General features: G+C 54.8%; 11 protein-coding genes across 11 annotated transcripts; 6 read left to right on the plus strand and 5 right to left on the minus strand.

Moving 5' to 3' along the window:
* Positions 1-152: 152 nt before the first annotated feature.
* Positions 153-3,109, minus strand: emc1 (ER membrane protein complex subunit 1; the record flags this gene model as incomplete). Its single annotated transcript, XM_032022790.1, has 2 exons — positions 153-188; positions 239-3,109. The coding sequence occupies 2 exons, from the start codon at positions 3,107-3,109 to the stop codon at positions 153-155; spliced, it is 2,907 nt and encodes a 968-aa protein (XP_031880421.1).
* Positions 3,110-3,408: 299 nt separating this feature from the next.
* ISY1 (Pre-mRNA-splicing factor ISY1) lies at positions 3,409-4,196 on the plus strand (the record flags this gene model as incomplete). The annotated part of the gene is made up of 2 exons (XM_032022788.1): positions 3,409-3,411; positions 3,465-4,196. The coding sequence occupies 2 exons, from the start codon at positions 3,409-3,411 to the stop codon at positions 4,194-4,196; spliced, it is 735 nt and encodes a 244-aa protein (XP_031880333.1).
* Positions 4,197-4,681: 485 nt separating this feature from the next.
* Positions 4,682-5,147, plus strand: CGGC5_v010600 (mitochondrial 37S ribosomal protein uS14m; the record flags this gene model as incomplete). Its single annotated transcript, XM_032022787.1, has 3 exons — positions 4,682-4,788; positions 4,854-5,025; positions 5,085-5,147. 3 exons carry the CDS (start codon positions 4,682-4,684, stop codon positions 5,145-5,147), a joined length of 342 nt encoding a protein of 113 aa, XP_031880443.1.
* Positions 5,148-5,743: 596 nt separating this feature from the next.
* CGGC5_v010601 (uncharacterized protein) lies at positions 5,744-7,176 on the plus strand (the record flags this gene model as incomplete). The annotated part of the gene is made up of 2 exons (XM_066152388.1): positions 5,744-5,811; positions 5,859-7,176. The coding sequence occupies 2 exons, from the start codon at positions 5,744-5,746 to the stop codon at positions 7,174-7,176; spliced, it is 1,386 nt and encodes a 461-aa protein (XP_066008097.1).
* Positions 7,177-7,559: 383 nt separating this feature from the next.
* On the minus strand, positions 7,560-9,215 carry CGGC5_v010602 (uncharacterized protein; the record flags this gene model as incomplete). The annotated part of the gene is made up of 1 exon (XM_032022785.1): positions 7,560-9,215. One exon carries the CDS (start codon positions 9,213-9,215, stop codon positions 7,560-7,562), a length of 1,656 nt encoding a protein of 551 aa, XP_031880436.1.
* Positions 9,216-9,666: 451 nt separating this feature from the next.
* On the plus strand, positions 9,667-11,290 carry CGGC5_v010603 (tRNA threonylcarbamoyladenosine dehydratase; the record flags this gene model as incomplete). The annotated part of the gene is made up of 3 exons (XM_032022784.1): positions 9,667-9,843; positions 9,899-10,775; positions 10,824-11,290. 3 exons carry the CDS (start codon positions 9,667-9,669, stop codon positions 11,288-11,290), a joined length of 1,521 nt encoding a protein of 506 aa, XP_031880439.1.
* A 1,957-nt stretch (positions 11,291-13,247) lies between these two features.
* On the plus strand, positions 13,248-14,798 carry alo-1-0 (putative D-arabinono-1,4-lactone oxidase; the record flags this gene model as incomplete). The annotated part of the gene is made up of 1 exon (XM_032022783.1): positions 13,248-14,798. The coding sequence occupies one exon, from the start codon at positions 13,248-13,250 to the stop codon at positions 14,796-14,798; it is 1,551 nt and encodes a 516-aa protein (XP_031880438.1).
* Positions 14,799-15,023: 225 nt separating this feature from the next.
* On the minus strand, positions 15,024-15,971 carry CGGC5_v010605 (uncharacterized protein; the record flags this gene model as incomplete). Its single annotated transcript, XM_032022782.1, has 1 exon — positions 15,024-15,971. The coding sequence occupies one exon, from the start codon at positions 15,969-15,971 to the stop codon at positions 15,024-15,026; it is 948 nt and encodes a 315-aa protein (XP_031880416.1).
* An 833-nt stretch (positions 15,972-16,804) lies between these two features.
* atnG-0 (ABC transporter atnG) lies at positions 16,805-21,774 on the plus strand (the record flags this gene model as incomplete). The annotated part of the gene is made up of 12 exons (XM_032022781.1): positions 16,805-16,993; positions 17,049-17,577; positions 17,624-17,850; positions 17,898-18,177; positions 18,231-18,464; positions 18,520-19,334; positions 19,384-19,546; positions 19,597-19,956; positions 20,017-20,131; positions 20,180-20,251; positions 20,301-21,035; positions 21,096-21,774. The coding sequence occupies 12 exons, from the start codon at positions 16,805-16,807 to the stop codon at positions 21,772-21,774; spliced, it is 4,398 nt and encodes a 1,465-aa protein (XP_031880440.1).
* Positions 21,775-21,998: 224 nt separating this feature from the next.
* On the minus strand, positions 21,999-22,736 carry CGGC5_v010607 (uncharacterized protein; the record flags this gene model as incomplete). Its single annotated transcript, XM_032022780.1, has 1 exon — positions 21,999-22,736. One exon carries the CDS (start codon positions 22,734-22,736, stop codon positions 21,999-22,001), a length of 738 nt encoding a protein of 245 aa, XP_031880442.1.
* A 430-nt stretch (positions 22,737-23,166) lies between these two features.
* CGGC5_v010608 (uncharacterized protein) lies at positions 23,167-25,134 on the minus strand (the record flags this gene model as incomplete). The annotated part of the gene is made up of 3 exons (XM_066152389.1): positions 23,167-23,921; positions 23,975-24,243; positions 24,302-25,134. The coding sequence occupies 3 exons, from the start codon at positions 25,132-25,134 to the stop codon at positions 23,167-23,169; spliced, it is 1,857 nt and encodes a 618-aa protein (XP_066008101.1).
* Between the last annotated feature and the right edge of the window lie 314 nt (positions 25,135-25,448).

Here is a 25,448-nt window from a genome sequence, read left to right on the forward strand (position 1 = left end):
ACTTCAATGACGCTAGAATGAGCACACGGCAAGGGCAGTGGCCGGAATACCACGACTATCGCGACACTGCAAAAGGCGACCAGGCGAACAAGGGGCTGGCCGGTGGCTCAAAATCGTAAGACTTTATTATGTCATATCATATCATACACTATTTATGCCCATCTCAGGTTCGTCTGCTTCTTGCGGACCTGCAAACTGTTAGTCAAAATCATGCGTGCCTAGGCTTGGGTTTACTCACAATGGGGCCCAACACAGCAACACCGACGGTGAGGGCAAGCACGGTCGAAATTAGGCTAATCTTGTTGAAGCCCTTTCCGAGGATGTCAAAGGCAAAGCTAGGAGTGGCGCGGGTGCCGAATACATCAACACCGAAGGAGAAGATCAGACTGGTGCTCTCGACAATCGTGGGAGAAGTGATGATCTTCTGGATGCCAATGACATCGCGCTGGTGGGTGATGACCTGTCTGGGGTCGATCTCCAAGGCCGGGTGGTATCTGACCAAGCCCTCGGCCTCCATCTCGGCGGGGGTAGGGTCACGTCCGACAGGGCGACGCGGCTCCAGAAGCTGGCGAGGCAAGCCCACGATGGCGTGAGACTGTGGCAGGTAGCCAAGGACATGGCGGCTGGTGATGCCCTGTCGGGTCTGAGTGACGGCCAGAGCAGCCAAGGGGGCAGACAAAATCCAAGCCTGGCTGATAACGGAAGGGAGGGGTGCACCAGTGGGAGTCTCCACGGGGTCGGTGGAGGAGAAGTTAGCAGCATCGCCGAGCGGGCCGCGGTCGTTGGCGTAGTCACTTTCGTACAAGTCCGAGACGACGATCTGGTAGCCCTTGAGGGACTGGCCAGATTGTGGCTGTCCGGCGTCGTCCTTCAGGGCGTACTCGCCGAAGAAAGTGCACACAAACCAGTTCTCAGAGAGGGTGCACTCGACGTTCTTGTCGGTGTCAACACCTTCGTAAGAAGTAGAGTGGAGGACCTCTCCGGAAACCGAGTCGAGCAGAGACACTCTGAGAGTCGACTTGGCGGCGTTGACCGTAGAGACCACGATGGTGTTCGGGTTCAAGTACTTGTATCTGACCTTTCTATCACCGAGAACCCTGCCAATAGACGCAATAGGGTCATGGACAGGTCGAGTAGCAATGTTGACGATCTCATACCCGGCCGGTGGTGTAAACTCCCAGGCGACTTGCTCCTTGGCAGTGCCGTCCTCGTTGATGTACGTAAGTCCTTTGAGCTCGCCGTTTGTTCCACGGACGACAACAGTCTGCTTAGGAGCCCAAGCAGCAGGAATATCGCCGATGGCACCGCCGATACCAACCGGGGCAAGCCACGGGCCAGATGGGCTGTCCACAATAGCGGCAGCCTGGGTTTGCGCCCAGGAACCCTCGGGCATGACATCAACCATCTTACCGGTATCGGTTTTGGCGACGACGTATTCACCGTGGAAGCCGCGAACAGTGACGTGGGACTTGGCATCCTCGACAAAGATGCCCTTTACGTCCCAGGAAGACCCGCGGGGGATCTTGAAAGCGTCAAGCTTCCAGATGACCTTGCCATGCTTGCCAACGTCAAGGCCGAAGAGCTTGCCGCGACGGGTAGCCAAAACAACCAACTTGTTGAAACCGAAGGCATCGCGAGAGAGGCCTTCAGTCTTGGAGACTTCGGCCCCGGTGATGCTGCTGACAAGACGTTGAGGGATTGAGGCGAGGTAGTCAGGGAGGTAGGCAAGGTCGTCGATGTGGCGGGTGACACGGTGAATGTAGGCGGACAGAATGCTGCTGTGAGCCTCGGCCTCGAGGGTTTTGGCCAGATCCTCGCTCTCGGGAATCTCAGCAAAGGCGGCGGCGACACCACCAGTCAGACCTTCAGGGCGGCTCCAAGCCTGTTCGCCGTTACGAACAAGCAGCCAATCATCTGAAGCGGTGACGGCGGCGCATCGGACGGCGAAGTTGTCACCAGCCTTCTTGATAACTTCCGAAACGGCGTGAATAGCAGAGACGCTTTCAGTGCCGGCCTTGTATGGCCAACGGCCCAAGACGGCATGAGAGCTGGAAGATGTCAGAATAACCTCCTCCTCGGTAATGCGCGTGAACCAGACGTTGGCGCCCTCGGAGCTGGTGGAGAACGCGCCAAGGCCTGGCAACAGAGGAAGTTCGTGGTCCCTGGTGATGGCGTTGTTCTTGATGTTGACATGGTAAACCTCGCCCTTGTTGCCAGCCTTCGTCCTGCTGTGGACCAGGAAATGCGGCTCAGACTGGAGGTGATGAGGGGCATGGATGGCCACCTCGAGCGTGTCAGCAGGCAGAGGAAACTCCTGCTTGGTCTTGGTACCAAGGACGTTGACTTTAAGCTTCGAGTGCGCAGCGTCGGTCCAGGCAATGATGGGAGAGGCCGAGTTGGCACCAACAAGCAGAAGATCCTCCTTGGTCTGGACGTCCCCCTTCGAGCCAAGGCTGATGTCGTCAACGCGCCGGCCGTCGACCGTGTCATGGACTGAAACACGAACACCGTACGAGTTGGCAGAACCATAAAGGCTGACCACGAAGATCTTTTCGATGTTGTTCGACACCTGTAGGGGAACGGTCTTGCTCGTGTCGTGGAACTCAAAGACGACGCTTCCATCCTTTCCATTGAGCCGTCTCAGTGTTGAAGATCCATCCTCCTCCTCAAAAAGCGCCAGCACGTCTTTGCGCCCGTTCTCCGTCAGCTCCATAACCTCCAAATCTCTTATGTCGCCCGTGAAATCGGTCCACCACACGCTTCTGCCCGACATGGCGTTCCAAGCCTGCACGGTGTTGCCATACGCAGAGACCACCCAGTCCTCGCCCTCGGCGGCTCGCAGATGTCCACCGCCGTTCGTGATGTTTCCAGTGAGGAACTGACGCCATACAACGGCGCCATTGCTCGGGTTGACGGCTCCGATAACGCCAACGTCGCTCAGGGAGTACAGGAGAGAAGCCTTGTCGTCCTTCCTGGGCTTGTGGAAGAAGGTCGTCTCGACCTGAGGCACGCCGATAAGTTCATGGTGATAGTCGATGTCGCCGACTTCGTCGACGAACACCGCGCCTACCAGAGATGAGGCTGCGAGAAGCAGCGTCGGAAGGCGCATCGTGGGGTTGGTCTGAAGTCGCGCGAGCTGTTGATAGCTCCAGAAATGTCCAGATGTACTATTTAGCTTGAACGTCACACTGTTCGGTACGGATACAGCAGCGCGGGCAGCTTAGCCCCACCAAAGTACCAAAGCCGTTGGCTGATTGGGTGCAGGGTGGCCTGTGCTTCGTGGAGAGGTTGGCGCATTACCTTCATTGGAAAGTTGCATCAACTGCTCCTTCGCGACTTTCACCTCCAGCGCCAACCCGATTCTCATTCCAGGAAGCACGACGCCTCTCCGGCCCCAAAGCTGTCGAAATGGTAAGTTATCACAATATTCTTACGCAACATTAGAGCGCTAACGTGATTTGCAGGCGCGAAATTCGGAGAAGGCGCAGTCTATGCTCTTTCGCTTCAGAGAGGCACAGGCTGCAGACCTCGGAATCATCGACATTGGCAGAACAAGGCGGCCAAGAGTAATCACCGAAGTCGACTCGATACCCTCCTGCGAAAAATGGCGTGGTCAGGTGCTCAAGGAGATCTCGCGCAAGGTCTCCAAGATCCAAGACCCGGCTCTTAGCGACTACCAGATCCGCGACCTCAATGACGAGATCAACAAGCTCATGCGGGAGAAGTACATGTGGGAGGTGCAAATACGAAATCTGGGAGGACCGAATTACATGCGCGGAGGCGGCAAGATTTACGACGAGCAAGGACGTGAGATACCCGGCGGCGGCAAAGGCTACCGCTATTTTGGACGCGCGCGAGACCTCCCGGGAGTCAAGGAGCTATTCGAAGCAGCAAAGGCGAAAGCGAGCGACGAGAGACCGCTGGAGACGAGGGATGACCTGCGGAAACAGGTCGATGCGGCGTACTATGGCTACGCGCCAGACGAGGAGGACAAGGACTTGCTCGCGTACGAAGCTGCCAAGGAGGAGGAAGCATTCGAACACATGGCAAAGTCAGGAAAGCAGCAAGCGCCAGAAGATTGGGAGCCACTGCCGGGCGACGCAGGGGACGGCAAGGGCTGGGTGTTGCCAACATTGGAGGAGGTGCAAGAAGAGTTGATCAACAGGAGACGGCAGAAGCTCTTGGACCAATTATAGCAATATGGCGCGGCGCTCTCCTCTTCTGCGTACAACGACAAATCTGATAATTTGTCGAGGGGAAAAGGATATTCTGGAGACGATGTGGTGGTGTACTTGTATTTCTGTTGGACGTCCAGATATAGACTGCGACGACGGCTGGCGTTTCGGGGGTCAATGGCTATTCCAATACCAAAATCATTTCCGTCACATCTCAATCGCTTCACAATACTAGCGGTTGCCTTATAAGACCAAGTGTGCGTACCATTCGTCGTTCGCATTGCGTTCCTTGAATGATTGGTTAATACCTTCGCGCTTGGGTAGCATTGAATTTCTCCGCAGACTGCTTGGGCTACCCGTGTTCGGTGAGCTGTCGGTGACTGATAAGATAAGCACCCGCAGCGGCACCACGTGACGGATCTTGAATTCTGCGAGCTCTCTACTGAACTTCTCGAACATCACGTCTATCGACATCGTCGCCGCCCAATTCCACCAACGCCGCCAAAATGTCAATGTTCCGTGCCAAGAAGCTCGACCTGGGCTGTTTCGTCAACATCCGGACGATTCGTGACCACACCAAGCGCCAGGTCTTCATGGAGCACGAGCCCGAGAGGTGAGCATCACCGAGCACCGTCGAAATTGCGCAGACCACAGGACTGACATTTGTGATCGCTGCAGGCAAGCTCTCCGCCACATCATCCGCAACGCGACCCTCCCGCCCCGCGTGCGCGCCGAGGCGCAGCTCCAGTTGTCGCAGATGCACTCCTACACTCGCTCGACTCAGATCCGCAACCGCTGCATCCTGGGAGGCAAGTCAAGGGGTGTCTTCCGTGACTTTAAGATGACGAGGGTATGTTGAAAAGCTGGCGAATTCTGGGCACGAAGGCAAAAGTGCTAACGCAGTCGCAGTACAATTTCCGTATGCAGGCCTACGAGGGCAACCTGCCTGGTGTGAAGAGGGCCAGTTGGTAAACGGCCCGGTGGAAGGAGACGATTCGACGATTATGGCACGAGAGCGCCTGTGTACAACACAAACATGATTGGAAAGCTCTTCAATCGAAGTAGACTTCAATCAAGTTTGAGCGACGTATAGACGAGGGACTGGCGTTTTGGTCGCAGCTTCCCCAACCTGGGAAGGATATGTACAGATACCAAAACACGTAAAATGCACAACTCCCATTTGTTCCGGGTATTTGGCTGTTTGTTGTTTGGTCTCTGAACTTTGACATGGAGAAGGAACGGCCTGTTATGTGACTTCCCGTTTGCCTGTCCACTGGGTATATCTACCCACAAAGGGCGGCCTACTGCTTCTATCATTCTCTACAAAAAGCAACCCGATCAACCATACTTTCACTTTCACCTTCCGTCACACTTTCGGGGCACCAAACGAACCAACCAAGTCCTCCGCCAGTTCTTTCCCATATTTTCTCATATTTTCTAATCTGTCATTCCTCGGATCTTCTCCCTCTCTTCCCACTTCACAAGGCAACCTCAACAATCTCGAGGTCAGCCGGACTTCTTTCTGACTTAACCAGACCACCTCAAGCTCATCATCGCCACTCGCCGTCATGTTCCGTCGCCGCTGGTCTGCACTGCCCGAGGACCCTGTGTTCCCCTCGGACATCAAGAAGCTTGGGTGAGCGCCTTCCTTTGCTTTCGCTGAGCTGAAGCTAACACCAGCAGCTACTTCATCGACACCGACGATGAGATTCACAAGATCGGAGACCCCAGCTTCTACTTCAAGTACTTCCTTACCAAGAACGAGCGCGTCAACGACCGTCAACGTTTTCACTTCAATGGCAAGTACCATTGCAGTCCACTTCCTGCCAGCTTTACTAACCTGGTCACAGAGGCCATCCGCGATGTCGTCCACGAGCGCCTCGAGTATCTCGGCATGAGCAAAACGCTCCTTCCTCTGGGCACCCCGGCTACTTCTCCCCACGTGCCCATCTTCGCCAGTTCCAACCTCTCCACTGCCTCCCGCGTCGTCGTCATTTTCGGCGAGCCTTGCCAGGATCTCGGCAATGTGGCTCTTCGCGTCGCCAATAGATCTGGCGGAATCGACAAGGGCAGCATGGTCTCTATCGTCCGGGAGCTACTCAAGCAGCGGTCCTCTGCCACCGATGCTTCTCCTCCTGGAATCATTCTTGCCAACGCCGGCGAGCTGTGGTGGTGGCCCGAGGGACAGAAGCCTCTGAGCCCCGTCTCAGCCTGCGCTGTTCCGATGGCAAGCATGGTTCACCACGGCCGCGCTCACAACCCCAAGGTCCATTCCATCCCCAAGAATGAGCACCCGCTAGCGCACATTCAGTACGTCCTCAACGAGGCCGTTCCCGCCATCACCGCTGCGACTGCCTCCCTCGACATCATCGGCATCGGTCTGAGCGCTGACCACATCATGAAGGCCCTCGACAACCCTGGCACTTTTGATGCTATCGGCAAGAGAATCAACACACTTTCGGTCATCGGCTGCAGCACCAGCGCCGACGAGCTTTCCCACGAGCCCCTCAAGGATCTCCTCGTCCGCCGCGGCCGAGCCTACATTACGGATGAGGCTGCCGCCATGACGCCCGTTGCGAAGCCCGGTGGCAACCCCAACACGGCTTCATTCACCCAGCATGGCTGCACTGTCTTCTCTTCTGGCGAGGTCTACTACATTGAGTTGATGTTCATCACCAGCCGCGTCCCGATTCTTGCCTGGCTCGAAGAAGTCGCCAAGGCGGGACCTGACTACCGCCACCCTGAGATCGTTCCCGTCAACCCGGCCATGCCCACGGACGAGGAGTGGGCCGCGACCACATCCAGCTTCGACAAGATGTGGGAACAGATGCCGGAGTATGCGAAGCCCAGCATCGGATACGCTGTGCCCAAGGAGGTTGCCGAGCAAGCCAAGGCCCTGGAAGAACTGGAGCTTCACATGGAGGCTCAGGTTCAGAAGCAGCTCGAAACCAACAATGATGACGACGAGGAGGAGCAGTTGTTGCAGAGAGCTGAACGCTAGGATATTTCAGGTCGTGCAGCTCCAGCTCCTATCGCGGTCTAAAGCTTGGCACCTGGCATGTCCGTAGGCCAGGACGGGCACATGCATGGACTTCCTCGCACTAAAGGACAATACTACACATGAGGAGGGGAGGAGTGATGGAGTGTGTTCTCAGATAGAAGGCTGTTATTGAGGGGACGCATGGAACAGCGCTGCATACTCCCACCAATAGAGTGTTCTGGGGCTCAGCCGGGGATGGTTGGCGGTGCTCATCTGCTCTTTAAAGCTGCAGTACACAGTCACAAGGCATAGATAGGGAATCAAATTTCTTGGTATCATTGCTCTGCATTTTGAGTGTGTGATGTTGAACAATATTATACAGCAGCACAAAGTGCCCACAAGTCTTACGCCCGAAGCAATGATGCAAGCCCAGCAGCAGGTGGCTCGACATTCACCAGGAGCTCCCTGGTGCGGCGTATCCTCTCCGTGACAACGTCTTGCTCCGCAGCCCACCTCCCATCAACCGTCTTGGCCTCGCTCCAGAAACCGAACGTAGACTTAGTAGGCGCGGCATTCTTCTTCGCCTCCTCCTCTTTGGCAAGCTTCGCCACCATCGCAGACCAGTTTTCCAGCCCAACACCCAAGCACTCGCGGCACGTCTGGCGAGCCTCCCTGTCGCCGCCAACGGTGCCGACCTTGCGGAGCTGCTCCTCAGCAAGATCAACAGCGTCTCTCGTCCAGGCTAGGCCCTCCTCGCGGTTCGCCTTGGCGTCCTTCGTCGCGAAGAGGATCTCGCCAATGTACAGGTTCAGACTGGCCTCCTCGCAAAGCTCCTTGGAATGCCTCCAGGGCGGGCGAGAGCCGTCGTCGGGCGGGGGCGGGTACTTTGGCGCCGCGGCGGCGTTCCAGACTCTCTGCCACAGAGACGTGGGGACCTCTTGCGGGCGCTCCTGGCCCGGCAGAGGCGTCGTAGGGAGGGCGCGGCGGGCGCGGAGGACGGAGATGAAGATGGGTAGCGCGGCGCTGACGTCGCCGCTCCTCGCCTTGTGCGTGGCGATCGACGTCAGGACGGTCAGCACGTTCTCGGAGGGTGGTGTCGTCTTGTCGTTGATGGTGTATGTGCGTCCGTCAACCAGCGAGGCGGAGGCCGTCTCGGTGGCCAGGGCCAGTGCCCATTGGTACATCTTCTCCGCGGCATCGGGCATGCTCTTGAAGTCGAGGAATGACGCATATGCCAGCGCGGCGTCCATCTTCTGGCGGTTCGTGAAGCCCTTCGTCGTCAGGATGCGCAGGTAGGTATTCTCTGCCGGCTCGAAGGCGACCTCGCAATCCTCCTCTCTGGGCGCCTTGTCGACCCCATGGGGAATCGGCTTCGGATGCGGATTTGACGGTCCGATGACCATCTCTGGAGGGAAGACTCTGTTGCTTGTTCGATCCTTTACCCATCCGTCCATCTGTTCCTGGCCTTCCGCCATCAGCATCAAAACCTCGTAATATCCCCGCCGCCACTCCTCGCTCTTGGCCGATACATCCTTGCCAGCGGCGCCCAGCCCATCAATCGACAGCGGCTCGTCCAGAAGCTCTCTGATACCCTTGCCGTCGCGTTGCACATCCTCCAAAATGTTCAGCGCCTCCCTGCACGAGATGATGACCTCGGCCCAGTCGACGTTCCTCAGGTGCGGGTTGACCGCCGCGCTCTTGGCCCCGCGGATCCACATGCGCGTGCGGATGGACCACTCATGCGGCGTCGGGAACTCCTTCTCGAGCGCCTCCTGGTTGAGGAGGAAGACGATGGCGAGGACGCAGGCGGCGCCGCCCCAGATGGAGATGTTGTAGCGCAGGAAGAGGCTGCCTTCCCAGCGCAGCCATCGCTTCTTCTCGGTGGTGAAGTAGCGCGCGCGCGGGCGGTTGGTGACGGGTATTGTGAGGAAGGGCAGCTGGGGGCGGGTGGTGCTGCTGCGCGCGGTGAGGGCGGTGTTGCTTGTGAAGGGGCGGGTGGTTTGTTGTAGGCGGAACAGCCTCTGGAGGAGGATCCGGCGGAGGGCGAGGCGTTGGCGCATTTTCGGCTGCTGCGGGGCCCTTCGTGATGTTCAAATGAGGGTGTCAATCATGGACGGGCGAGTTCGCGAGGTCGGAATCGTGGGGTTGACTTTGGTGTTGCGATTGATTTGCTGCTACGTCAAATCTTGTAGCTGCCCTTGTCTGGTCGTGCCATTGAAATCTGGGGGGAAGCAGTGGGGGGCAGGCCGTCCGTGCTTGTCCCGCTGACGCGGGACACTTTAGTCCTATCTGATTGGCCATTGACCGAAAATCCATTTTTGACCTTGCTCGCCGATGATGGTGCAACATTTTGATTTTCACGATTGAGACCCAATTGCTACTACAAGAGGGTCAACCTGTTTGATAGAAGGTTAGACCGGCTCGGTTCTGACCGTCTCAATAATTCTCCTCAAGCGAAACTCGCCAGGAGTCTCTTTTTATCCTTATTCATCATGAGCATACGAGTATAAAATGTCTTCACTTTTTTCAAAAGCGGCGTCAAACCCGCACATACAACTAGCAGCAACTGCACTGCTATCCGGCGCGACAGTAGCATGTCTTATTTTCGGCTACCAAGCGTTCGAACGAGAAGAACGAATTCATGACCTCAAAAAGTCCATCCCCGCCCCCATCGACTCATCTGGAAACGTAAAGTCAACCACACTCCATTTGTGAACCTCACGACTAACTCATTTTCAAAAAGCTCACCTCCTACGGCGGCGCCTCTCCCCCTGTTGACAAGGAGGATGCCCGCAACCAAGCCCTGGCCCGTCGCGCCCAAGCCGGCGACTTCGACGAAGAACTGATCCTGGAACAACTCGCCCGCAACCGCGTCTTCCTCAAGGACGACGGCCTCCGCAAGCTGCGCTCCGCCTTCGTCGTCGTCGTCGGTGTCGGCGGCGTCGGCTCCCACTGCACCGCCGCCCTCGCCCGCTCCGGCGTCTCCAAGATCCGCCTCATCGACTTCGACCAGGTCACCCTCAGCTCCCTCAACCGCCACGCCGTCGCCACCCTCGCGGACGTTGGCATCCCCAAGGTCCAGTGTCTCTACCGCCGCCTGATTGCCATCACCCCGTGGGCCCGCTTCGAACTCAAGAACCAAAAGTTCGAGAAGGACGTCGCCGCCGAACTTCTCGCGCCGTGGGCCGAGGACGGCCAGAAGCCCGACTTCGTGGTGGACGCCATCGACAACATCGACACGAAGGTTGCCCTGCTCAAGTACTGCCATGACCACCAGATTCCTGTTATTTCCAGCATGGGCGCCGGTGCCAAGGGTGACCCTACTCGTATCAACGTTGCGGACATCGGCGCCAGCACTGACGACGGTCTCTCGAGGGCTACGCGCAGGAAGCTGAAGCTCCTTGGCGTGACTAGTGGTATTCCCGTTGTGTACTCCAACGAGGTGGCAGCCGAAGGCAAGGCCGCTCTGCTGCCTCTCTCCGAGGAGGAGTTCAAGAAGGGCACCGTTGGCGATCTCAGCGTTCTTCCCAGCTTCAGAGTGCGAATCCTCCCCGTTCTTGGAACCATGCCCGCCGTTTTTGGATACATTGTCGCGAACCACGTTATTCTCAGCATCTCAGGTACGCAACAGTCAACCTACTTCCAGACCATGACTAACAGTGAGCTAGGATACCCCCTTGACTACGTCCCGGCGAAGAACCGCGACAAGCTCTACGGCGACATCGTCGGCTTCGTCCAGGGCTCCGAGACCCGCCTCGTCAAGCATCGAGACGGCGTCGAGGCGTCAATGGGCATACGCGTTCCTGTCTCCCTCGGTGATGCCGCTTTCTTGACCGAAGAGCTCTGGAAGGGCCGCAGTGCCGTCACCGGTCTTATTAACAGGCTCGTGCTCGTGCGGTGGAAGAGGCCTGAGGGCAAGACGAAGCTCGTCATTGGCGAGGGCTCCGAGCAGCAGAAGTGGACCAACATCCGGTTCCGCGACCTGGTCTGCATGACGAGGGACGAGGCTCTCCGCCACGAGAAGGAGTATCTCAACGGCGAGAAGAACCTGGAGGACTTGTACGACGCTGAGGTGGTTGCCAGGGTCGAGGCGAGGCTGCAAGAGGCTGCCGAAGCGGAGAAGGATAGACTTTAGAAGATAGAATATCACTTGATCATGATTTCATGTACAAATATCAAAACCTAGTGCAATTTCAACAGAGCATGCACATGCCCCTTTCTCTGTCTCTCCGTTCTTGCCTAGGTGGTGGGTACAGTGTGTAAAACTGTGTATGTTGGTGCAGTGTGGGTATCACACTGTGGGTCAAGCCCGCAAGCTCGTCGCGTCCAGTCGCGTGCCTTCTTCTTTTGCGCAACCAACCGAAGGCAATCCACCTCCATCTTCTGCCAGACTTTCTGACAACGAAACGTCGCGCGCCTCGTGAGAATTGTGAGAATTTACGAGGCAGTTCAGATGTTTGAGCTTGTCGCACAATGTTTTTCGTCGGCCGTCCCGGCAGTTTCGCCATCCAGCCTGCGTTTGGATCGCTGCCATCGCGGAGCCCCAAGACTGACCATTTGTTTCTAGATCAACGCACTCGGTCGGCGACAGCTCGAGAGCTTCTTTCCAGCCATGTCATCACTCCAATCTTTTCATTCCTTTTCACGAAGCGACTCTGATCCAGCGCGTGTCCTTTCTTGTTCGCTGGGTGGCTGTCTCCCAAGCGGGAAGCAGCATACTCCGATGCGCCTGAGATCGTCAACATCGTTTCTGTCCCTGATCACTGGACTACTTTTCGAGCAAGCTACCTTTTTCATCCCCTTTCTGCTTTCAGAATATCGTCTGCGCTGATGACAACTCTCACAAGGTTATGGGATCGCCAAACGGTGTGGTCTCTAACGAAACCCTCCATTTGGTGACGGGACCAGCACCAAGAACAGAGATCTGAGCAGGCACCAGCTGGGGTTCCCCCAGTCTGGAATCAACTCGTTGCGTTTCTCTTCCAGGCTTGCTCACGTTCTGAGATCACGCGCCGCAATGACCGACAAATTGCAACAAGTCTAGAAGCAAAGTCGTTGGCTGACGGCTGCGACCCCTCTGGGGTTGTGGCTTGCCTTGACCATGCGTATGACAGCAGTATATAGTTTTCAATCGGAGCTGGCCGGTAAGTTCAATCTTTGGCGTGTCTGAGAATACTTGCTAACGGAAGACAGATCTCAGAACTGCTCGCCCAGTGGCTGCGCAGCGAGGAATTCAGAATTGCCCGGTGATGACCCAGAGTCCGAAAAGCCAAATTTGCAGACAGCACGAGGGTACATCCAGTCACTTTGGCGGAGCCCATCGGCCGTTGTCCGTGAGAACAATAAGAGAGCTAATCTGAGGGCATTTTCCTTTCGTTGTGTGGTTTGGTTGTGTGCTGGGTATATCTGTCGAGTGGCAGCTGTTGGCCTGGAAATCTGGTAGCTGTGGGGATTCAGCTTAGGTACGAGAGACTGTGTTATAATACAATTCACGTTGATTTTTTAGATATCATTCGCATACGCGAGAATGCATGAAGCACTGCGACAAGGTTGAGAAATGCACAGAACGACGGACGGTACGTCTCGGAGCTTCCCTCGGCTTGGTCGGTGCAGGGATTCCAGCTCAGCGGAATGCACCCCGCGGAAAGCTGTACAGCTTGGGGAAGAAGCTGTGGGCTAGCGTGGTCGGCCCTACCTAGCTTATCGGCGCATCCACATGTCGCAAACAGCAACTCGATGACGCGACCATCCAGATATCGAAGAGCTCGCCGGGCTAAAACGGTACCGGACTGAGAGACCCTTTTATTATTGTTCCATCCCGTCTCTTTCCAGCCCTTGCCTACACCAACCGCGCAGTTCTGGGGTAGAAATTTAGCACATTCCGTCTTCTCCCTCACCAGCCATGCGTCCTTCATCCACCTGTGCTGCTTCCACGGTTGTCCGAATGCGCCGAGCGCCGAGTTGACCTAGGGCGCCAACCTTGATGAACGTGGACAGCCTAGTGAAGTATCTCTGAGCCAACAAGTCGCACAGAAAGCAAGAACGGACAGATTCGACCTCAACCAGGATTGACCTTTCCTACACCCGGGGCCATGGACCCTACTATCCTTGAAGAGCTCGAAAAGAGCTCCAACGACGTGCCCTTTCGCGCGCGTCCCAACCACGTCCACCACACATGGGCCAAGACCTTCTACTCCCTGCCGGAGCTTTACATCCAGCCCGAGTCCCTCGCCGAGATCGAAAAGGTGGTGAACCTCGCGCGCAAATGTCGCCGTCGCATCGTGACCACCGGCTGCGGCCACTCGCCGTCCAACATCACCTGCACCTCGAGCTGGCTGGTCAACCTCGACAACTACAACCGCATCCTGTCCGTGGACAAGTCCTCGGGCCTGGCGGTCATCCAGAGCGGCATCCGTCTGTACGCCCTCTGCGATGAGCTCGAGCGCCACGGCCTGGCCATGCCGAACCTGGGCAGCATCAACCAGCAGTCCATCGCCGGCGCCATCTCAACGGGCACCCACGGCAGCAGCCTCTTCCACGGGCTCATGTCCGAAGACGTGCTGGCGCTGAAGATCACCCTCGCTAACGGCAAGACCGAGATATGCTCGCACGACGAGAACCCCGCGCTCTTCCGCGCCGCGCTGCTGTCGCTCGGCGCGCTCGGCATCATCACCGAAATCACCTTCCGCGCCGTGCGCTCCTTCACCCTGCGGTGGACGCAGACCATCGATACAGACGTCAAGATGCTGAATGCGTGGAAGAAGGACCTGTGGACGCAGAGCGAGTTCGTTCGCGTGTGGTGGTTCCCGTACACCAGGAGAGCAGTGGTCTGGAGGGCGGACAAGACGGACGAGAAGCTTGTCGAGCCACCAAGGAGGAACTACGACGGCGCGTTGGGGTACTACGTTTACCACAACCTGCTATACTTGGCGCAATATGTGCCGCGGATCCTGCCCATGGTTGAGTGGTTCGTCTTCGGCATGCAATACGGCTTCTCCAACGGCTCAACCATCTCCGCCGTCCAACCCAGCCGCAAGGCCCTGCTCATGAACTGCCTCTACTCACAGTTCGTCAACGAGTGGGCCATTCCGCTCGAACGAGGCCCCGAAGCCCTCCGCCGTCTATCGTCGTGGCTTAACCATCTAACACCGTCGGACCCGGATTACGTCCCCCACAACATCCCCTTCTCGGCCAAAGGCCTCTACGTCCACGCGCCGGTCGAGGTGCGCGTAAGCGATACGACACTGACCTCCAACGTGCGGCCGTACCTCGACCCGACCTCCCCCGACGGGCCGACGCTGTATCTCAACGCGACGCTGTACCGCCCCTACCTCATGGATCCGCCCTGCCGAGCGCGCTACTACGAGGCCTTTGAGTGGTTGATGGAGGATCTTGGGGGCAAGCCGCACTGGGCCAAGAACTTTCTTGCGAGCGAGGCGGTGGAGGATTTTTACGGTAGGGAGCTGACGGAGTGGCGGTCCGTGAGGAATGCGGCTGATCCGGAGGGCATGTTTGTCGGGCAGTGGCATCGCGAGAAGGTGCTTGGCAAGGGACCTAGACTTGCGCTGGAAGAAGCTGAGTCTGGAAGGACACGGACGAGGGACGGCGGTTTGGAAGTTTCGGGTGTAGTAGGAAAACGGTAGATACGGCTACTTCTTGATGTCCTTGCCGTCACAGATGCGTTCGAGTCTGTGACGATTGGAGGGTCTACGCCAGCAAACTACACGAATAGTATTTTCTTGTTACAGTATTTATTCTAAGCTGGTACTGCTTAAATTACTCGCAAAGTACTACGTGGACAGGCACTATGCATTGGATAAACTTGGAGTAGCCCACGTAAGGGGGGCTGGCTTCGCAATGTCGACATCTCACGAGTCCCATTCCTTCGCCTCGATTTGCCCGAGCCCTTGGAAAAGTCTTCTACTGCCCAACACCTCGTCATACAATTCGATTTCCTGCGACATCACATCTCGAACTTCGACACCAGTGCTCTGTAATCTCTCTAGAAAATAAGTCCACTGAGGTGTCTTGGGCGAAGAAATCCAGGATTGCCAATGGAGGTCAGTCGCAACTTGCCTTGTATGCCTCCAGCTCGGCGGGGTATCTTCTGCCTCACGAAGAAGATAGCTTGTCTGGAAAAATGCCCATTCGTTGAGAACGACTGGCGCCCTGTTGGTAAACTCACGCTGTATGAGTTTGAGGTTTGGGAGCCAGTGCCTCATCTCCAGCAGCCACTTGTTCTCCGATGTAAGCCCGTTCATGTTCTCGATGATCAACTTACACTCGCTGAACCACGTTTCAACGACGATATTCTCGATGTATCTGAGCCACTGGAGATGCGGTAAGTCTTCGATCAGATCCACTTGAGGAGTCTCCTTGTTTAGGTTTATGAAGTCCACTTCCCAGTTGATCATGACGTCCGACCTGGAGCCCTGCTGAGGTGGTTGCGTGATCGACCAGGGCTCTAGGTTTTTGCGACGATACGTAGGAAAGCCGAACCGCTTGCGAAGGCTGCGAGCGACGGACCTCGACATACGATCAATGGTGTTGTCGATGGAGTAGTAGTAACTCTTTGCGTTCCAGTTGCCGCCTGGGGCAACGGGGTATAAATCCCAAGATAATAAGATAGTATCGTTACCTATAAGATCCTCGTAGCCCTCCCAATGCGCGAGGAAATGGCGTGGGATGAGGTAGAACTCTTTCCATATCATTCGTCGAATGACCGGAGGGAGTTGGGGGAATCGATGGAAAGCCTGGGCACGGGGCGATTCCAAGGAACGCCCATTTCTAGGCGAAGGCTCGTCAATCTCCATCATGTTGGTATGCGGTGATATTCTGGGAGGGAAAACTGAGCAATGAAAGAGATTCTACGCAGGCATTCAAATACCTTACTCTTATAAATCTTCCAAAAGTCTTCCTAGGGCCGTCAAGTTTTTGGTGTGAGCCAGACGTGTCGGTCCATATGTGAAATCAAGACACAGTTTCTATGAATGAGGGTCGAAGAGGTGTTTGAGGCCAGTGAGGCCAATAGAGACGTCAGTTCCATGACAGATGCGATCGGTTGGAAAGATACAACCGCTACTGGAGGACTACAAGCCTTTGTTGTAGAAGATCAACGCCATCAAAATTATTGCGCGATGCCTCTCCTGGTCACGTCATGGTGTCATTTTATGGCGCCGAGAAGACAATCAACCCAAAGAGACATAATACAGACAAGCAACAGCAGGTTACCAGAGCGACGTGCGATTCCAAGACTCGTCTCAAAAATATTAATTCATCGAAGCACAGATACCAAGACCCCAACGGCCGCTGATAAGTGATCAAGAGGCACCAACCGTCACTATTTGAACCGAAGCCAGCAGTACGCGTGTCTCTCACTGTCGATTAGCGATGTATTATTGGACGAATCGGTCACTGCTGTCAACTGCAGTTGGGACACTGTGCCTCCTGTCAGCATCAGCGCGCTCAAATAGGAAGCTGGAATCCTGTGCCAGGGGGTGCGACTGATAACTTGGCGAATGGATAAGAACCTCGTGTTTCGCAAAAGCGTTGGTTATTTGCTTGGTCGCAACGCGCTTTTCCAGCGCATGCTATGTTTCTGACCATTTCCCAAGTGTAAGTCACGTAGCCTCTGAGCGTGACTGGCATCATGAGCGACGCCGACAACTATTTCGGCCCGCAGGTCAACGGCTACTTTGACTTCACCGTACTCTTTGAGCAGAGCATATTGTCCATCCTGCCCACCGCCCTTCTCATCCTCCTTGCTCCGGTTCGCATCACCTGGTTGCTTCGCAATGACATCCGCGTTCGAGCAGGAAAGTTGCTATGGTTGAAGCTGGTAATATCAAATTCTACGGCAAATCAGGTTTCGTATAATGATCTAATCCGTGTAGGTCGCAATTTCTGTGTTTCTATGCCTCCAGATCGTTCTCATAGCACTATGGTCCATACCATCAACACCCAGAGCTCGCACCTCGGTCGCAGAAAGCGCGTTGGGCTTGATCGAAGCAATCGCCCTCGGTGCTCTATCCTACACGGAGCACAAGCGTTCCATCAGGCCTTCTGCACTCATCGGCCTGTATCTGTTTCTTACCATCATCCTCGACATCGCGCAAGCCAGAACACTATGGCTCAGAGACGGTCTGAGCTCGGTCGCGGGCGTCTTTACTGCCTCTTTGGTAGTCAAGGTGGTCATTCTCGCCCTTGAAGAAACCCCCAAGCGAGTTCTCTTGGCCAGCAGTGAGAAGGATGTTGCCGTCGAATCCACTACCGGTGTCGTCAGTAGAAGTCTCTTCTGGTGGCTCAATTCGCTATTCTTCCAGGGCTTCAGGCTTCTCATCGGTCTTGAGGATCTGGGTGCCATCGACCCCAAATTTGACTCGGCGCGCCTGCTTGGCATGCTAGACAGAGCGTGGGCTACAAGTTCGTAACGCCGTTACATTCACAGATGCCATCTAACATTGCATAGGTAAGAAGGATAGCAAGTGGAGCTTGGTTATCAGCACATTCTGGGCATATAGAACCACCTTCCTTGCTGGTGTTTTGCCCCGTCTTTTGTTCGCGGGTTTCACATTCGCCCAACCGCTGCTCGTCAACCGCATAGTCAACTTCGTCGGCAGCCCGTGGGGAGAGGACTCAAGGAACGTAGCTGCCGGCCTGGTCGGCGCTACGGCTTGCATCTACGTCGGACTTGCCGTGGGTCTTTCATCTATCCCCTACGCATCATAGGCTAACAGCCATAGATATCTCGATGCTGGTACCAGCACATGACATTCCAGCTCGTAACCCTCTTCCGCGGCGGACTCGTGTCGCTCATCTTCAAGAAGACCTTGGACCTAGACGCGTCGGCGATCAAAGACTCCGCGCCAGTCACGTTGATGAGTGTCGACATTGAGAATATCGCCGTTTCTTTGACGTTCATCCATGATATCTGGCCCGCGGTTGTTGAGCTTCCAATTGGGATCTACCTCCTCTACCGTCAAGTCGGACCACCTTGCTTCCTCCTTCTCATCCCCGGGCTCCGTGAGTAAATTCTCATCTCGTCATTTCCCAAGCCGCTGCTAACGAACGTAAAGTCTGCACTGCGGTTACCACAAAGTTATCTGCGCGCATGGCCCCGGCTCGTGTTGCGTGGAACGAAGGCGTTCAGAAGCGTATCTCAATCACATCATCACTGCTGAACCAGATCAAGGGTGTCAAGATGATGGGTCTCGCCGACCATTTCTCCAGCATAGTGCAAAAGTTTCGCATCACGGAGCTGAAGCTCTCCGTCAAGTTCAGAGTTCTTATCACTTTTCTCAGTGTGATTGGTAGGATCTTTTCACCTCAATTCTAGTAATCTGGCAACTGACACCACATTTCCAGTTGGAGCCGCCGATCAGATTACACCCGTCGTCATCATCGCCGCCGCCGTCTTCTGGACTCGGGCCGAACAAGGCTTGAGCATAGCCGAGGCCTTTACTGCCCTGTCGATTATCGTTCTCGTGTCTGCCCCCTTTATGAAGTTGATCGTTTCCATCATCCAGCTCGTGGGTGCTCTAGGCTGCTTTACCCGGATCCAGGAGTTCCTTCTCTTGGACGAACTCGAAGACCGGCGGGAGATCTTGATCAACTCTGAGAAGTCCTCGCTGGACTCTGCGCGGCTGCCGCCCAGCCTCCACGGGTCAGACTTGCAACCCCTGACCCCAAGGCATGAAGTCTCGGCTAGCAGTGCGGTCGAGTTGCAGTCATTGAGAGCTACGACTCTCAGACCGGCATCCATCGAGCTGGGCAAGCCACTTGTCAGCATCAATGAAGCGAAGTTCACTTTGAAAGACGGCACCGAGATCCTAAGGGATATCTCACTTATGCTGAAGAAGGGCTCCATCTCCATGCTTGTTGGCCGTGTTGGCTGTGGCAAGTCTTCTCTTCTCAAGGGTATACTCGGCGAGTTGGTGATCTCTTCCGGCACCGTGACTCTACATACCTCTTCCGTTGCATTCTGCGACCAAGCCGCCTGGCTGCGCAATATTTCCGTCAAGGACAACATCATCGGCCAAGTCCCTTATGATGCCGCTTGGTTCTCGGCGGTCGTCCGGGCATGCAGCCTGGACCAGGACATTGCTCTGTTTCCCAAAGCTGAGGAGACTCTTGTTGGCACTGGCGGGGTGGCTTTGAGTGGTGGGCAAAAACAACGAGTGGTAAGTCAGGCTCTGCGGCGTTGTTCCATCGTGGCTCACGGACTTCCAGGCACTCGCTCGCGCTGTATACTCTCGAAAAAAGCTGCTCCTTCTTGACGACGTCTTCAGTGGTCTTGACAACAGAACCTCAAAAGCGGTGTTTCAACGCCTGTTAGGGCCTAATGGTCTTCTTCGACAGGCTGGCATGACCGTACTCCTTGCCACCAACCATGGTAAGTGTTCTCACAGTCCGTACTAACTCTGTAGACTAACACACTTTTAGTGAACTTTCTTCATGCTGCCGATTGCATCACTATGATCGAAGATGGTACCATTATCCGTAACCAGATCGCTTTCGACTCCGTACCACGGTCTGTGTGGGGTCATCTCGCTCATGACGTCAAGGGCAAGGAGCTTGCAGAAGACGATGATCATGATGCCGAAGAGCCGACCGAAGATGAAGCGAAGACCATCAAAGTAGAGGCTCCAGTACCAACTAATGCCAGGGTCACCGAGGCACAGCTCACGAGACAGACCGGTGACACCGAGGTCTATAAGCTCTACTTCAGCTCCATCGGGTGGCGGATGTTAGGTCCCTTCATATTCATGGTCGTTTTGTACGTGGGCTTTACCAAGCTTCCCCGTAAGTGTCCTTCAACTATGCAAATTTCTATCGTGAGGCTTGCTGACATCTCGATTACAGAGATTTGGCTGCGAGTGTGGACAGAAGAGGGCACGAACGAACGTCCGGCCATGTACTTCGGTATCTACCTCATGTTCGCTTTGCTCTATCTCGTCATGAACGCCGTCTCCTTGAGGTAAGTTTGTCTTCATTTTCTTGTGAAATTTGATGCTAATAATTCAAGTTTCTGGATGCTCACCGTGGTTCCTCGATCCGCACGTCATCTCCACCAGATGCTCCTTGACGCTGTCCTCGCGTATGTACCCAGATCTCCTCTTATCACACTCAACTAACAACCGCTACAGTGCCCCTCTGGTCTTCTTCACAACAACAGATAGCGGCGTGACCCTCAACAGATTCAGTCAAGATATGACCCTCATAGACCACCGCCTTCCCATGTCCGCCTTTGCAACCCTCCACACCTTCCTCCTCGTCATTGCCGAAACAGCTATCATCGCCTCCGGCGCATCCTACTTCGCCGCCCTCATCCCCCCTTCCTTCATGGCCCTCTACCTCCTCCAGAAATACTATCTCCGCACCTCCCGTCAGCTCCGTCACATCGACCTCGAAGCCAAATCTCCTCTGTTCACCCACTTCACCGAGGTCCTCGCCGGCCTACCCACACTCCGCGCCTTCTCCTGGCGTCCGGCCATGCTGCGCGAGAGCCAGACTCTACTGGACGCATCGCAGAGGCCGTACTACCTCTTCTTCTGTGTCCAGCGCTGGCTCAATGTCGTCCTGGATCTCTTTGTTGCAGGAATGGCGCTCTGCCTGGTTGCTTTCGCATTGCACTTCAATAACACTACTACCAAAGGCGCCATCGGTCTGGCAATGGTCAACATCATCAGCTTCAACCGGACGCTTGCTGAATTCATCGAGATGTGGACTATGCTGGAGACGAGCTTGGGGGCTATTACTAGGCTCAAGTACTTCATTGAGCACACCCCTCGCGAAGACCGAGAGTGCGAGAAAGACACGCCCCCTCCGTCTTGGCCAGAGAACGGCAAGATTGAAATTGACAACGTGACTGCAGCTTACAGGTCCGCATTATTCCCTCTTCCTCCGTTTCAGATTATCCACTAACGTTTATTGCTCACCAGCGACGAAACCGATCCTGTCGTACGAGACGTGACTCTTGCAATCCAGCCTGGCCAGAAAGTCGGCATCTGCGGCCGCTCGGGCAGCGGCAAATCTTCCCTCCTCCTGACCCTCCTCCGTCTTCTTGACACCGACCCCAACGGCACTATATCCATTGACTCCGAATCCCTGACAACCATGTCTCGCAACAAGATCCGCACGTCCCTGACAACCCTTCCTCAAGACCCTGTTCTCTTGCCCGGCACAGTCCGTGACAACGTTGATCCCGCAGGCCACACCCCTGACGCAGACCTCATCGACGTCCTCCGCAAGACTCGTATCTGGGACGCCCTGGAGTCGCGAGGTGGACTTGACGCGGACATGTCGGAAGCGGGACTTTCAGCTGGACAGAATCAGTTGTTTTGCCTTGCGAGAGCGGTGTTGAAGCATGGACAAGTGGTGTTATTGGACGAGGCGACGAGTAATGTTGATCATGGGACGGATGAAGAGGTTAGGAGAGTTGTGATGGAGGAGTTTGAGGGTAGTACTGTTGTGGAAGTTGCGCATCGGTTGGAAGCCATCGTCGAATATGATGTCGTTGTTGTTATGCATGAGGGCAGAGTTGTGGAGGTTGGAGACCCAAGGGAATTGTTGGAGAAAACCTCCAGATTTAAGGGGTTATGGGACAGTCGCGCGGCGTAGATTTGGGACAATTCCTACGTCCCTACAACGATAAGAATCACGACATTCAATCTCAGGCAACTGGCATGACTGAATGTCTTCCATGTCACAGTTGAAAGGAAGGGATGGAGGAGCTCACAGTGACCTCTGATGGCTCCTTGTGCCCCAATCTCTTTCGGTAGAACCGGCAAGCATCGTTGCAAATGGGTCATGAAAGTGACTAAAGATCTCCATTTCCAAGCTCATTACTTCACAATATTCGTGACTACTTCAAACAGAACCTCGGACCAGATTTGATAACCCTTCTCGTTGAGATGAACATGGTCTACCAGACACTCATACTTATCAACCAAGGGTGGCTCCAGAAACTTCATCCGATCTGATCCTTCCTCTTGAAATTGTCGAACGAGCTCAAGATAGTTCTCATTCGCTTTCACCACCAATTCGTCATTGATATCCTTCCTCCTGAAGAGCCCGACAAGCAGTATCTTCCCGCCCATTTCGAGCAGAGTCTCGACGATCAAGCGAAGTAGAGCTAGATCGGAGTCTCTCAACCCGCGCTTGGGATGCAGGTTGTTCGTGCCCACATGTAGCACCCATAATTTGACGCTGCGGTTCCGGAGTGCATCCAGCAGACCAGCCAGGGGCCTCGAGGGGTCTGATGAGCCGGTAAGTCGATAGATGACATTTTCAAACTTGTCGCCGCCTACGCCGGCGTTGAAGACGCCCTGTAAGCGTGCAGTCTTAGCCGAAGAGGTCTGTGGCTGTTGCTGAGCCATGGTGTCGTCGCTGATCATAGTTGTGGAGGGCCATGGGTCGAAGCTCGGAGATAGGCCAGTTGTGATCATGCGTTCGATCATGGAATCTCCCAGCAACACAATAGACGGTTGCGCAGGGTTGTTCTCGAGTTCTGCAAGGTGCCTCTCACGAGATGTCTCATGAGATCGCTGCTTGTATGTGCCGTATGGCATCAGATTCTCCATTTTTCCAGGTTTCGACTGACGCAGTGTACTTGACTTATTGGTAAAGAATGATCACGAGGAAAGTTGGGTGATGGGTGGAATGTAAGTTGTTGATGTGAAAGACTTCATTTGCGTTTTGAATTGTATCCAAAGTGTTTAGCATTATTTGAGGCTATATATCCGCCATTCGCCGCACGTGAGAGTGTACTTGCTTATTGGGGCTGTGCTCATCTCACGAACCTACCCAGCCTGCCGTTGACTCATCCGGCATACATCCTTGTCTTTTCACAGCCCACCACGAACAACTCTTCATGCAGCTGAATGCAGATGATCAATTGTAGTAAGTCGAAATAGGTCGACGGCCTTTGTTGTTTGTGACAGTACATTTGGCTCTTGCTTCAGAGTCTCACCATCCGTTGCCTCTTCAACCTCCGTTGAGCGGCCCAGTTTATCAAGTATGAAAGTAATCAGTTGCTCCACCAGCAGTCCCAGAGGGACCATGCCCTACCCAGTCTTTCAGAAGGTCATTGAAGTCGAAATCGACAAATAATTCATCAGCCTTCAACGAGTGGCTAGAATCATAGAGAGGAACGAAGTCGCATGTCTTATTCGGAAACACAATGCTGGGGGTACTCGATGGGCCAATGATACTGGTACATCCGTTTGGGGGAACTTCATCGCCCGTAACGATGATATCCTCATGTTCTGGCTGCGTGTTGTCGAGTATCCTTCCATTTGGAAGGTTGAAGAGACTGGGCTCAACCGGTCCCTGAAGTGCACCTTCCTGCCGAGATCCGACGATATCCGTTGTTGACGTTGTCTGCAATACTGGCGGATCCTGGAACTTCGGTGAGTTTTGTGGGATGGAAAGTTGATGCCCTATGACATCTGCTTCCAGATCTGGAGCGGCGCTCTGATTTTTGAGAACATCAGAACTTGATACGTCAGGACACATGGCATCTCCGTCGTTCCGTGGGAGCGCTTTCCTCTCCGTGATCTGTTGGACTCTCTCCGCGAAGAACCGTTCAAACGTCTCTAGAACCTTGCGGCGCTTACGCTTCTCCAAATGACCGCAAATTGGCTCCAACTTCGTAAACATGCGTTCTTCAGATTCTGATGGTATATCGCTGAAAATACTCTCGACATCGCTGTGGTCCATTGAAAGTGGGTTTTGGTTATTCGAGCGGTCATCGAAGTAGGAATAATCTTGACGTTGTAAGTTAGTTTGCGAACAAGAAATAGAAGGCAAGTCGGCTCACATGGGTCCGGGCAACACTTCGCATCCGGGAACACAATCGCGAATATATCTTGCCACTTTTCCTCGTTTGTCGTGACACCAGGCTTGCACTTCTTGCTTTTCAACTTTTGAATTTGCTCGGTGGTGAGCCCTTCAATGGAAACGCCCCGGGCGACGTCACAGACTTCATCTGGACGACTTAGATGCACCTTCACATCTGAAGTGTCTGGGAATAATTCGCCGCATCGAATGCAGTGTGGCTGCTGCTTATGGACTCTGTAGAGATGCTCTCTACGCTGAATGTAAGCTTCTCAATACCAAAGATGAGCTATTAGGAGAGCATCCTTACTTGAGACGATGAATAGTTGGATAAGCCGCGGCCCTACACCTATAACTGTTTTTTTCGGGTGCATACTTCAGGCAGGGGCAAGCAAGAAGTTGCGTTGTTGTTCGTGTGGTGTTTTCTTTCCATGATTTGATATGTCGAAGCAGCGGCAGTCCAGAATTCTCATTGGCGTCAAGAGTTTCGCCATCTGGCCCGTTGTCAACTGAATGCCTTCGGCGTGGTCCAGTTCGGGCAGCGGTTTCTTCGCCTTCTCCCCATAAGTTCTGAGGTTTTTGAGGCATTCTGGGGATAGCGAAGAGTCCGTCATCGGACTTGCGTGCGGCTGATCTATGCGGTGGTGTTTGAGAATCATGAGACAACGAATGCTCTTGAGAGTCGTCCTGGAGGTCCACGTCTTGCGTTGGGGTGATGTTATCAGCGAAAATGGGGGGAAGAGGGGGCTGCACGACTGGTTGGTTGCCTGTTCGCGCACTGCTGGCCACTGCCCGCTGTCCTGCGTCTGGGCTGCTCCTATTCTCCTCGGCAGCGGCGACGCCGCCGCCGCCGCCGTGTCCATCATCGAGTCTCAGATTTGATAATCTCTCTGAGAGATAGCTTGATCCATAAGACTCCGTCTCGTGACGATGAACAATACCGCGTGATATTCCATTGGTGGACGTATGGAGCGTTTCAATGACCGGTCCGCCGATGCTGTAGTAATCCCCAAGGCCGCCGCCGCCGCCACCACCACCACCACCAGCTCCGCTGACAAAGTCAAGGCAATTATGTTCATCCAATGGTGGAGAGTAGTAGCAATCCAGCATGGGACTAGGGTGAAGATAATACGGCATCGGCATTGTGCTGTATTTCAATTCGTTCTGACTTGCTGCCACAAGGCCCGAATAAACTCGCAAAATACGCAAAATGTTGAAATGAGAAACAGGAGAAGTCCATGGAAGCTTACTCTCGGATGTTTAAGAGGAGATTCGGCAATGCGCGGATTAGCAATTCCATTTCAGCGTGCATTATCACCCTTGTTCACTGCTGCAGGCTTGCTTGGTCGGCTGCCAACTTGACCGATGTGGCGACCACACTTCAACACACGAATAATATGGTGAGAAGGGGAAATGGGTTGCATGTGGTCCGCCGGTGGGCAGAATGCACACTTCGC

The sequence above is a fragment of the Colletotrichum fructicola genome (genome assembly GCF_000319635.2).
Source record: "Colletotrichum fructicola Nara gc5 chromosome Unknown KSG_Nara_v1_contig06, whole genome shotgun sequence".
Taxonomy (NCBI): Eukaryota; Fungi; Ascomycota; class Sordariomycetes; order Glomerellales; family Glomerellaceae; genus Colletotrichum; species Colletotrichum fructicola.